The following is a 12,155-nucleotide window of genomic DNA, read 5'->3' as shown; positions in this document are numbered from 1 at the left end:
GTTCCAATAATACACCTAAAATAACATGAAGCACATCAGTGTGGGATTATTATCAACTATGAAAACTGAGAGGAAACTTCTCTTACTTCCCTAAATAGCCACACTGTTTTCTACCTCCTCTGGATCCAAGTATGTGTACGGCACTTCCAGAGTTTTGTTTCTCTCTTTGATTGCTGCACTCAACGCCGCCAGCTCCTTTTTAAAGTTCGCTATCATCTGCCGTGGAGTCTCCTCACTGAAGTGGTCCTCAGAGTACTGGCCAAGAGGTGCCTGATAAAATCAAGGACACTTAGTTTTTCTGCCACCGACATGCAAATGTTTGAAACATGTGGATTACTTGTAAACATATAGAGCCATGAAGAAGTCATGGAGTTGAATAGTATCATTTTACCTTATTTATATACAGGTTCATCGCGAGAAAAAAGAAAACCGTGAAAAACGGTTCATAAGACCTAATTCATTAGGTCTTTCATATATTATAAAGATAAATTACACCCAGAGTGATCTATTTCAACCATTTATTTCTGCTCATTTTGTGAATGGATTGAAGCTACAGAAAACCCAAGATGAAATTTATCATGAAAGGGACTCACTTTTAAATTACTTACTACTTTATTGAGATTAGCCTGTTGAAATGTTTCTGATAAAGCTTGACCATATGTTTGCAAAACACACTGAAGTGTGAACACTCACAAAGTCACTGGACTGCTGGCTGAGCAGCCACAGGGTGGCCATGCCCTGAACTGTGGTGTTGACGTCCGGCAGTGTTTTCAGCATCGTTTCTTCAGTCGCTTCCCCTTTTTTGGTGGGAGGTGGCAGTTGCAGGGAGATTGGAGTGTTTGGCATCCAGCTACCAAAGTCAAACTGCAGTACAGAAATGAGTATTGTAGTTTTGTTATTGACTTCTTTTGCTTGTGGAATTTCAAAATACAGCGTAATAGTTGTAATTATAGTTGTAGTTGTCTGACTGATAGCTTTAGACAGTTTGTTGACTGGATTTAGGCCATGATTGCTTGAACCTTTATATGGTTTAAAATAGCGTTTGCTTGTTTTTTTAAATTTTTTTTTACAACCAACCTTTAAAGCTATTAACTTGATATGATAATCTACCCTATCTTAACAAAATGTACATTATTAATAGAGTCGAGGTAGAAGGTGCTCCTTGATATTGACCTGAGACACATTTATTTTGACAATTCAAAAATAATATGGACAAAAATGTCCCTACATACCACATCAGAGTATACCTTATTGGAGGATCATGAAAGGTGTTTTTACTCCTGCATTTATTGACTCACTATAGGAGCCTGGCAGAAGATCAATTAAGCCATAAACTTAATTCATAATGCAATACAAATTGAGTGTTTACAGGATTACAATTTTTGAAACTGTTTATCTATGCTGTAAAGTCTGTATTAAAAAAAAAACTGTGTTTTGAAGACCATGTGTGGTGAATTTGAATTATGCGCCAGCATTTGTAGCATTATTTATATGTATGGAGTTATAGTCATCTATTGCTTCTGTAAATAAGTAGCAATTGTTATCAAGCAAGTATTATCTGAAATAAAAACACCGAGCTTCAATTCATATGCAAATAATACAAATCATATCTGAATCTTAGCATTGCTCATCCCAAACCCTGACCTGTCCACTGTTCACAGCAGCATGCTGGGCTGAGCCGGTGAAGATCACCATGGTGACAAACTTGATGAGCTCATCCACTGTGGTAAGTTTCTGAGGGATTCCTGAGAATTAGAAAAAATAAACTTAACATTTAAAAATTGGATGTTTGATAAATTCTTAACCGTCCATCCCATCCCACCGATTGTCTATAACCACTTGTTATTGTAGGTCTGTAAGTGGGTGAGGGTTGGTGCCTGTCTTCAGCAGTCTGTGCAACAGAGGGACACACAAGACAAACAACTATGCACACAGTCATAACTAGGGTAATTTAGAGAGACTAAATAATCTGACAGTCAATTGACTTTTAGGTGGCAGCTGGTGAACCCAGAGAAGATCCATTCATACATGGAGACACCCTGAACATCCTTGCTGCCAGGCAACAGAGCTACCAGCAGTACCACTTTGCAACCCACATGCTTCCATTACACAAATCTGTAATAAGTTTATCAAGCCGTATTATTTTCTTTAAGAGATACCTGGGCAAGGCTGGGAAAGGAATCCATGTTCAAAAATGTCCAGAATCCACTTTTGAAGTTCAGAGTCTTGCTGAACTTCAGCATCGGTCTTGTAGTAGTAGGTCAGGATACCCCGCACAAATCTTTCAGACACACAGAAATATTTTGTAAAATACATTAAATACATACAGCCAGTAAGAGTGAAGTGTGTTTTTTCCAGGAAGATTATTGAATTTATGATGCGTCTAATACTTTAAATATTACAGATTTTTCTTTATACCACAAATTATTTGTATGGTACTTCTTTTCATACTTTACTGTTTATACTAACCAAGGCCTTCCATTTTGGCTTACAAAACAATGGAAGACCTGTACAAACATGATTGTTCTGTACAATCATGTACAGAACATGTTTGTACAGAAATCATGTTATTAGGATTATTAGGATTATACATAATCCTAATAAGTAGAAGTGTGGACGTTTTGCACAATAAACCATCTGATGATTTGTCATTAACAGATAAAGTAGCACAATGTAAGATGCAAAATGGAAGTAGCCTATCATACCTGTTGATAGTATCCCACAGTCTGAGTGCATCATCTCTGTAGTAGAAGTTTGGTACGTCCTTCACTNTTACAACTTTTTGGTTGTAAAAGTGAACGGGAAACCTAAAGTCTCATTTTAGCCTGCTGAACATGCCTCTTACTACAACTAGCTTATCAAGTTCTTTAACTTTTTAAAGCAAGTTTGCAAACTGTGATTAAATAATGTTCTAAGTTTCATTTGAATCTAAAGGGAAATGCTCTTGACTCAAAACTCTGGCTGTGAAAGCTGTAGCAACAAAAACCTTTATGTAAATAGTCTAGTGATGTTCGGTAAGATAATGAGAAGGAATGCTAAAGGACAAATCAAAGCACATTACATCTAAACTTTGTACTTTAGTACTAAGAACAAATGCTTAATTGTCTTGTCTGTTTTTCTAAGATGAGTCAGAAAGCCAGTTTGAGGGAGTAACTTTAAATAAAACATTTAGAAAATCTGGTCTCCTATTATCTTTGACTGTGATGTCAATGGGCAGAAACAAAAGCTTTCCTACAACAGAGATAAGAGCTGATCTAATCTATTTGACTTTTGTTTCTTATCTGTCTGTTGGTGTCTGTCTTTTAAAAATCTCATTCATATAAAAATAGAAAGGTTCGATCTTTTTAAAGATCTCCATGAAAAACCATTTATCGACGTCAAATAAATAACTCATTGTCATGTGCTAATGTTTAATATGTTGTACAGCAAACATTATTTTTCACTTTGAGAAAGAAAAACTAACAAAATAATAAAAGAACCTTTCTAAAACAATATGAGTTGCTATAAATTTGTAGAAGCTGGGATAAGAATTATTATTGTTATTATTATTTTTGCCATTTCATATTGCAAACATGAACAAAAAGATCTATTTTCTTCACTGGCATGGACCTCAAACACGGATAGCTGTGGGGTGAAGGAGCATAAAATAACGAGCACTCATACTTTCCCTTTAAATGCCAGTAAAGGGTAAATGTAAAAATTCTGACAGTGAGGTCGAGGTTGCAGCTCACAGTAAGTGGGTACATTTCTTTGCAAAAATGTTAGTGCCTGTTCTGCAGTATACTGAAATTTAAATCAAATTAGATATTTTTTATTATTACCTTCTGCATTTTTGATTGAGTTGCATCACATAAATGTCAATTTTTTCTCATCATAAAAATCAAAACATCATTTTATTTGTCATCAAGTATTAATTATGAAAGTGAAAATCCCTGTTAATATTACTTTACTAAAAAACTGGTGGATAGTTTTCCACTTATCTATTTTTCTATTATATTTTGGTTTATAATTCCATGAGATATACATAAGAAAATAAATTCAGGAAGTAATTGTGTCCTTTTGGAGATTTAGCTAGAGAGGTGTGGATGCAGAGCGTCTCAAGCTGAATGAATTACTTATAAAAGTGTCTCTCAACAAATAGTAAAATACCTTTGATGAATCAAAAACAGTCTGTCAAAGCTCCAAACTATATGTACATAAAAATATCAACAGAACTTGTAATTTATATATATATAAAAAAATCTACATTTATTACTGTGATTGTTTAAGGATAAACAAGTTCATTAATAAGAATAAGTCAATCTTATTAATGGTAAGAAGTGTGCCTATATCTTAACCAAATATGCATTTTTATGACATAGTGTGTTTTCCAGTCACACAGCGCCATTTTGTAGCACAATCAAGAAACTATGTTACCTACAGTTGTTATAAAAATGCTCAATAACTTAAAAGAAACTTGACTTTGCAATTTGATGCCTTATAAATTTACATTAATGTATTTGAGGGTTTCACATATCAAATTTGTGGCTAAAACATGGCGGTGTAAATCAGAGCAGTTAATGAAAATCCCTTCAAACTACTTTAAAATTGTGGTAAAAGGCCTTAAATAAATGCGTCTTTTATTTCAGTGGTATAACACGACAAAGAAGATTTTGACAAACTGAGCGTTTAATTTGATTAGCTTATACAGTGAATGTACACTGCATACTTTTAAATGGTTTCAATAAAGTCTTCAGCTGTTGCGTAAATTATATGTAAACCCTTTTCTTCAATCTAAAGTTAACTCTCCTAAATTGACCAGTGTCTAGGAATGTTCAATTTGTACTTCTTCTTCTTTTGACAAAATATGTAAAGTTGACATAGAAGCACATTTCAGCTAACCATCCTTCAAAACAGGAAAAACAAGAAAAGAAAAAGTCATTATTAATGAATACAATAACATTCAAACCTGCCAAAACATGGAGAGTAGACAATGACCCAAATTTATTTTGCTGCCATAAATGATCAAAATAAAAGTAAGGGAAGCTAAAAAAAAATCTCCAATGCTCACAGTAAGAAAAACTGTTGCCAAAACTTGCATCATCACCTAGTTCCCATAAAAACATTTGTTGTAAAAAGCTTTTGTTTACATTTTACCCAACGGTGTTGGGAAATATAAAACCGATATGCATATTTGTTCAACTAGCAATAAAATGTTAGGCATAATTCTGCTATTTTGCAGACTTTAATGCACCTGGTCCCGAGTGTTAAAGCTATTTGTGCCACATTAGCTTTATTCAATTTAGTTCCTTTTTTCTACGGCGCTCTCATCTGCTTTTCTCTCAGTAATGAAAAAAGGAAATCAATTAATTTTCTCCTGCCAGCTTAACAATATTTTCCCATGAGCATTGTAAGACTTCTCTACGTCCACTCAACAAACCCTACAAGGTAAAAGAAAAAGAATAACAAAAAGAATTTCATTGCTATTCAGACAGAGGGCGACTGGTGTTTCCCCAGTTCAATTCTGAAGAAACTTAAGAAGTCCACACACATACTTAGAGACTGGATATGTCTGCCTTGTTGAATAGTTTTTTGTGTTTGGTTTATTTTTTTTGAAAGAAATGTATACTTGCCTGTCTGGATTCTAAAAAAAACCAAAAAAAAAAAACAAAAAAAAAACACCTTTAACCAAAGTAAGAATTATAGTTTCTTCAATCAGACTGATTTAATACAGACCTTAATGAACTTAATATAATTACCTATTCTTTGGGATTAGGAAAATGGAACTGGATGAATATCTTTGATAGTCAGTACTTGAGATAATCTTCTAGAAATTAGCTTTGATGGCATAGCTCCTATCATGCTAATACACTGAAGCTGCCACATTTATGTCAAAGTACGTATTAGATTTAAAACTTAGTGCAGTCCAGATTCAATAAAGAAATTGTAAAACTGCTTGTTAGTTTCGATGCCATATTCTCAAAGTGCTTGCAAACAGAATGTATCTTTTTCTGTCACCTTTTCTTATTTCCAGTGACAACATGTTGCTGCACAAGCGGTTTCAAAGCGGTAGAAGCTCCTTCAATGCTTTTGAAATCCATTAATTCCTATCAATGTCATCTTGACCTTTCAACAGAGCAGAGCAATGACTCAATAACTACTTACTGTTACACATATTACGTACTAACTCTTGCATCATCAGATGAAGTGACACAACTACAAAAGCTGAGTATCACCTGCTGAGAAAATCTTCACTTCTCAAGAAATATTAGTAAGTTTTCGCATGGTTCCTATGACAAATAACATACGGAGATGGAACATATGGCAACCGACAGGGTTCAAATAAAACTGAAAAAAAAAAAAAAGTGTTAGTCTAATTTGAGGTCATTTTAGAGTCTATACAGGTCTAAACCATCCTGGAAACTTAAAGAACTACGTGATGTTACACAAACGGATCATCATTTTAGTGCTGAAAAATCACTAATGGTGCAAATGGTGTTACTTGATCTGAATTACAAGCAGTGAAAGATATGTGCTTTTATTTAGTACCAAGGTTTCCTTCTCTTTTTTTTTTGTCAAATAAATGTTATGTGGAAACAACAACACAACTATTTTTCCACTGAAGGATTCAAGAATTCAAAATTTTGATTTAAATTTAAGAAGCGGGAATAGAAAAGAATGCTGAGATAATACCACTCAAGTGTTCTTATAATCAACACACATTCGTTTTAGTAAGTGAATAAAATGTTTGAAACTGCCATAATACTGAAGAAATAAAAGTGGATCTTGACCGACTCGTAGAAAATTTATAACAGTTTCACACTTGAATCTGAAGTCAAGCGCTTCAGTTAGATTAGAGATTAATTTTATTAATGCATGCGTCAGGTTTAAAAATTTAATGTAAAAGAGCTTCTGGGCAGATGCTGATTAATGCTGATGTACGCATTTTTGCTTATGCAGCAGAGCATTTTATGGCGGTTGTTAATTACTGAGGTTCCACTAGGTTTCAGTAAGTCGCAGTGCCTTTCTGCATCGTTGATGAGTTCCCTCTAAGTCAAACTCATTGCTCTTGCAGGCATGTGTGCCCAGGGCAATTGACTCAAAAGGATACTACACCAATTGCAAAGTATTGTATTTGAAGTTGGACACAAGTAAAGCAACCGGACTGAAACTGAACTGCAAAAATATGTCGCAAATTAAAATGTTGTTTAACAGGTGTAACAGTTTTAATTACTCCTCATACAAATTGAGGGGTTTTTGCTAAAAATCTTTATTTACACAACTAAAAAAGGTCACCTGACCTGAAGTCAGAAAACACAAACAAATAACTGCACAAAAAAGAGAAAAAAAGAAGTATTAGAATCCAAATGTAAATAAGGTAATTTAAACAAGACCAAGGCACCAGTGCCCTGTCAGCATATTTTAGCATATTATTTTCATGTCTAAACCCAAATAAAAACTAAGTCAGACTCTCAGTTAATGAGACCTCTGGCTTCAGAGATGGGCCATGTAATCCACTTCTCATTTGAATGTCTTTGTAAAGCAAAACACTGATCGGCAAAGGACAAATTACTTCTCTGGACTGATGTTTATTTTGACCTGTAATTAAGCAGAACAAAACTGAATTTCTTTTAAACCACGTGTAAGTGCGCGCACGCGTGAGTGTGTATACCCCAATAAACGAACCAAGCACTTCAAATGTTGACTTCTAAAGAAAGCATGGATGTCAAAGGGGGTTACTTTGCTCCTTGATTACCTTTTGGATCAGGCATTGTCTCCCAGGTCTCCATCTTTGTTCCTGATCCAGCCACAAAGGCTGCAGTCAAAGGAACAGCTCCACTAGCCTGAATGAGTAGAGAAACGCATTTTAAACAAAGTGAAATGGATCGCACACACTTTTGCATGCAGCTTAAATGATGTCAAAAAGTAATTTTGAGTTTGAGATAGAATAAAGCATTAGCATCCAAAGTCTGGCACAACCAACAAATAGCTTTAATAGTTATGACTATCCATTACTTTATTCTAAAATAGCAGAATATCCTAACGAGAGAAAAAGACTTGGAAGTTAGGTGGAATCATGAGAAAAGCCCTTTTACAGGCTTTCAGTTTAGCCCCTTAGCTGTCATGATGACACCGGTGTCATGACTGTTACAGATATATGGATCAAATTCACTTTGACTGGTGCCAGATGTTATTAGGAGAACCGATAGAACACAGTGGTTTAAAGCTTTCGCCTAAGAGAGCCATGGTTTTGCAACCATTAGACACCTTTTCAGTCATGTAGCACAAACATTTCAAAAGGTTCTGTCTATTCACAAAGTGGTGTATCACTTTCTGAAAAGAGTGGAGCATATTTTGAGATGTTTTTATGGGATCTGAGGCATCATTTACACTGGTAGAGCCTGATTTCAGATGTCTTATCAAAACTCAGCTGGTCACTATAATGCCTGACCTCTACAAGCAGAACAGAAGGAGTTGAATGTCAGTTTCATTCTGCCCACAGACCATTCTGAGTCCTATATGATAACATGTTAGCAGTTCTGCCTGCCACAAATGTCATGTTTGTCAGTCATGGCTTTCTCTGAGTTATTTCTGAGCTCATTTTCAGGATTGGTGTCGAGAAAATTGTTCTCAGTTTCTGAAATCCAGTAGATTAGCAATGGGAAAAAAGTTTGACACAGGACTACCAGAAGTAATTATTCTCAGTGAGTGTCATCTGCTTAGAGTTGTTGTATGAGTTTAATACATTGCACAACAAAGGACTTTACAGGGGTGAAGCAATGTCATGTTTTAGTGCCAACACACCTAGCACTACGCACTGCAAAATGCTGGGAGCCGAGCTCCAAAGAAAACATTTTAGAATGAATCATAAATGGGAAAATTAAAGTTTGTCTGATGCAATATCTGAGTAAATGTTTCTACTTTACAAACATTCCATAAACACACCTTAAAACAGCCTCCAACCTTGACTACTAAGGTCAAATTGCAGAAATATTCTGGACCAAGTGGCATCTGAAATGGCTGTAGTAAAACCACCTTTAAGGATAAACAACTATACTTACTATTAGTTAGGTGGGAAGTTATGAATAAGATGCATATAAATATGAAAACACATTGGGAGCTCTGAATTTAGTTTGGGTACTGTCATGTTGGATGGCGAACATTTCTGAAGTCTCTATTTACCCGATACACATGGAGACGAGCATAGTATTTTTTTTTCTTATTAACGACTGAGAAGAAATGTGTGACAGAATGCAGCATGTTAAGACGCTTTACCGAGGTCGAGAAAGAGTTACATGTTGTTAGACAAACGGCCCATTGTAAAGAGTTACAGTTTTGATTCTGTTAGATGCCAAGGCCCATTTCTCAGAAAACAGAAACTTATCAGGCCACAGAGACATGGTGTGATTTCAGGGAGTGTCTTCAGTCCATATAATCAGCTAGCCCCCTCCTTCTCCTCAGACGCTACACAAACTTTTATTTTAGAAACTCTTCTCGGATGTAATGATAAAAGCGTCTCCTTTCAGCACTGACAGTGAATAAAATAAGTAAAGTCTGAATGATTTTATTGGCTGATTTTATGCTCCATGTCAGTACAAATTATGATTCATCGATTAGGAATTTCCATTCTCAACAAGCACCAAAGAAAATGATGTAGTATTAGGTAGTAGGTATAGAGTAAGCTTCAGAATTTTTTATTGTTTTTAGAACACAGTTATGACACAAAGCACTAAATATTTTTTGTGAAATGTATTCAAGGCTTGAAGTGTAACGTGGTGGATTTAATAGGCTTTGTTGTCCATTGCATACTTACACCTGGTCCTGTGCTCTCTGCACCGGACCTAGAAACCTGAACAGCGCCACCTGCTCTTCCATTGGGCTGAAAGCAAACATCACAACCTGTTGCATTTTAAACATGATTTAATTCCACTGACGCTTAGAATCCATAGATGACTCCATGACAAAGGCTCACAAGACAGAAGCTTGTTCCTGGTTTTGTAATGGCCTCACAGATGTGCAGCTTTTCCTTATTGGTTTGTTTACTAATAAGTCAAAATGAAATGTCCTGGGGCAGATAACTCCAGTTCATGCCTGTTCCATTCATGACTGGATAGCATATTAAGATGAGGCTGAGCTCTGGGGGATGAGAGAAGAGAAAATGCCAAAGTGGCACTCCTTATCCTAACCCATCTTTACTTTTTCCAATATCCTAAAAACATTTGATAGGAAAAGATAGAAATTGCAAAGGTATAAAACGGCAGAGGAGCAAACTGACCAGCACCAACACTTAACTTTATAATTCTTCACATGTACTATCTTTACTATTCAGTTTACTGCTTTTCAATTCGACTTAGTTCAGTTTATTTATATAGTGCCAATTTAAAGCAAATATGTAATCATGGCGCTTTCAAAAAAAGAAAAAAAAAGTTAATTTAGTCCTATCATGCCAACAGATTCAAAGCCACATACATTACAAACAGTGCAATTAAGTTCAGCTTAAAATGTTTCCTATCAAAGAAAACAAACAATTTGTATTTAGTCACTCTTTCTGAAAGAACATATTGGCAGTCTCTCACAATGTATTGAATACTATTTAGCAGGAGTTAAGGAAGAAAGTTGGGAAAACAAAAATATGTAAGTTTTCTCAAGATGTTAATGACATTATTTTTAATACTTTCTGTTCATTTGATTATTTTTTTTTTTCAATTCAGTCACAGATTCCCTAAAATGCATTTATTTAGTATTTTTGGTTTATTATTAAGATTTCCTACAATGTGTCAGCCAATAAACTATTTAATGTTGCAGAAAAATGGTTCATTACATTTCATGGTGAATATTTAGAAAGCAAATGATCTGATGGGGCAAAGCCAGAGGATCCATTACTGATACTACAACTAAAGGTTGCATGATGAATTCTGCAATTTTTCTTTAGATGATATGTGGATGGGTTGGCTAGTATTACACTCTGCTCAGCTTTGATAAAGTATCTGAGGTGTATAATAGGAATGGTATTGATTGATTCAGGCATAGAGTTGTAGGGGGGGCTGTGGGGGGATAGCCTGGACTCTACTGTGTCACTTTATGCACTGCCCCCTTACTGGTTAACCTGTGTAAGGTCACAAAACGACTTCATATCAACAGCCAGCCAGACAGGAAGAACCTTTAGGGAATATCTGACCACTCAACAGTCTGAGATCAAAGTAACTAGGGAATTTTTCCTTTTTTTTTTCTTTTTCTTTTTTTATGTGTACAGTTTGGATGAAATTATGATTAAAACTGAATAGAAATCAAATAGAAAATAGAATAATGGAAATTTCAAAATGTATACATGAAAGGGTTAAATGCCTTTCTGATCTCTACCATCTATTATATATACCTGCTTGTCCTTGTTAAACAGAGGACGATGGGGGTCGGGGGCCAGGAGAGCTGGTGCATATCTCCAGCAGTCACTGGGTGAAAGGCGGAGTAAGCCCTGCACAGATCAGTTCATCACAGGGCAATGGTGTGTGTATCCATGTTTGTTTGTCTTGAATACACATGAATACACACTCGTAGCTAAGGCAATTTAAGAGAGACCCAGTTGACTTTGCAATCTTGTTCTTGGACTGAGGGAGTGAGCCAGAGTTCCTGCAGAGAACCTACGCAGGCACAGTCCTCGCAGAAAGACCATAGACAGGGATTGGAACCCACAACCTCCTTGCTGCAATAACAACAAATATGTTTTTTTTTGTTGTTTTTTTTCAAATAGCACTTTGGACTGTCATTGTCATATATTTGGCCACAAGGATGAGGCTCATACAGATTTTGAAACTTTAAGCAAACATATATCAAAAATAATTTAAAATCCACAGAGCAGTAAAATAGTTTCTTGTGCCAACATTACAATTGAGAGTAGGTTAACAAAATATTGCACTGATGTATAATAACAAACGGGCACAAAAAGAAACAATTTCGTCTCGTTAGCATGCTCTGTCCAACACAGAGAGCGATTTGGTGGCAAAGAATGACATTTTTTAAATTTCATTTGCCAAAAGGTTCTCATAAATACTGACGACGAACGCACGCATGTTACCTTTTAAATGTCAGTAAAGGTTAAATGTTGCGCTTTTACATTAAGGCAATGGCATACTGTGAGTAGACTCATTTCTTTGTCATAAATGTTAATGATAATGCTG

General features: G+C 35.5%; 1 protein-coding gene across 1 annotated transcript; it reads right to left on the bottom strand.

Annotated features, from left to right (window-relative positions):
- Window positions 1–6: 6 nt before the first annotated feature.
- On the bottom strand, window positions 7–2,765 carry LOC103148489 (hydroperoxide isomerase ALOXE3-like). Its single transcript, XM_016679229.1, has 5 exons — window positions 2,706–2,765; window positions 2,160–2,281; window positions 1,645–1,745; window positions 694–864; window positions 7–270 (listed from the first exon to the last, which is right to left on the bottom strand). The coding sequence occupies exons 3-5, from the start codon at window positions 1,693–1,695 to the stop codon at window positions 91–93; spliced, it is 402 nt and encodes a 133-aa protein (XP_016534715.1). The 5' UTR covers window positions 1,696–1,745; window positions 2,160–2,281; window positions 2,706–2,765; the 3' UTR covers window positions 7–90.
- Between the last annotated feature and the right edge of the window lie 9,390 nt (window positions 2,766–12,155).

This window comes from Poecilia formosa, unplaced genomic scaffold, assembly GCF_000485575.1.
Source record: "Poecilia formosa unplaced genomic scaffold, Poecilia_formosa-5.1.2 Scaffold206, whole genome shotgun sequence".
Taxonomy (NCBI): Eukaryota; Metazoa; Chordata; class Actinopteri; order Cyprinodontiformes; family Poeciliidae; genus Poecilia; species Poecilia formosa.
The sequence above is the reverse complement of the archived record's forward strand: the minus strand, read 5'-3'. Positions and strand labels throughout refer to the sequence as shown.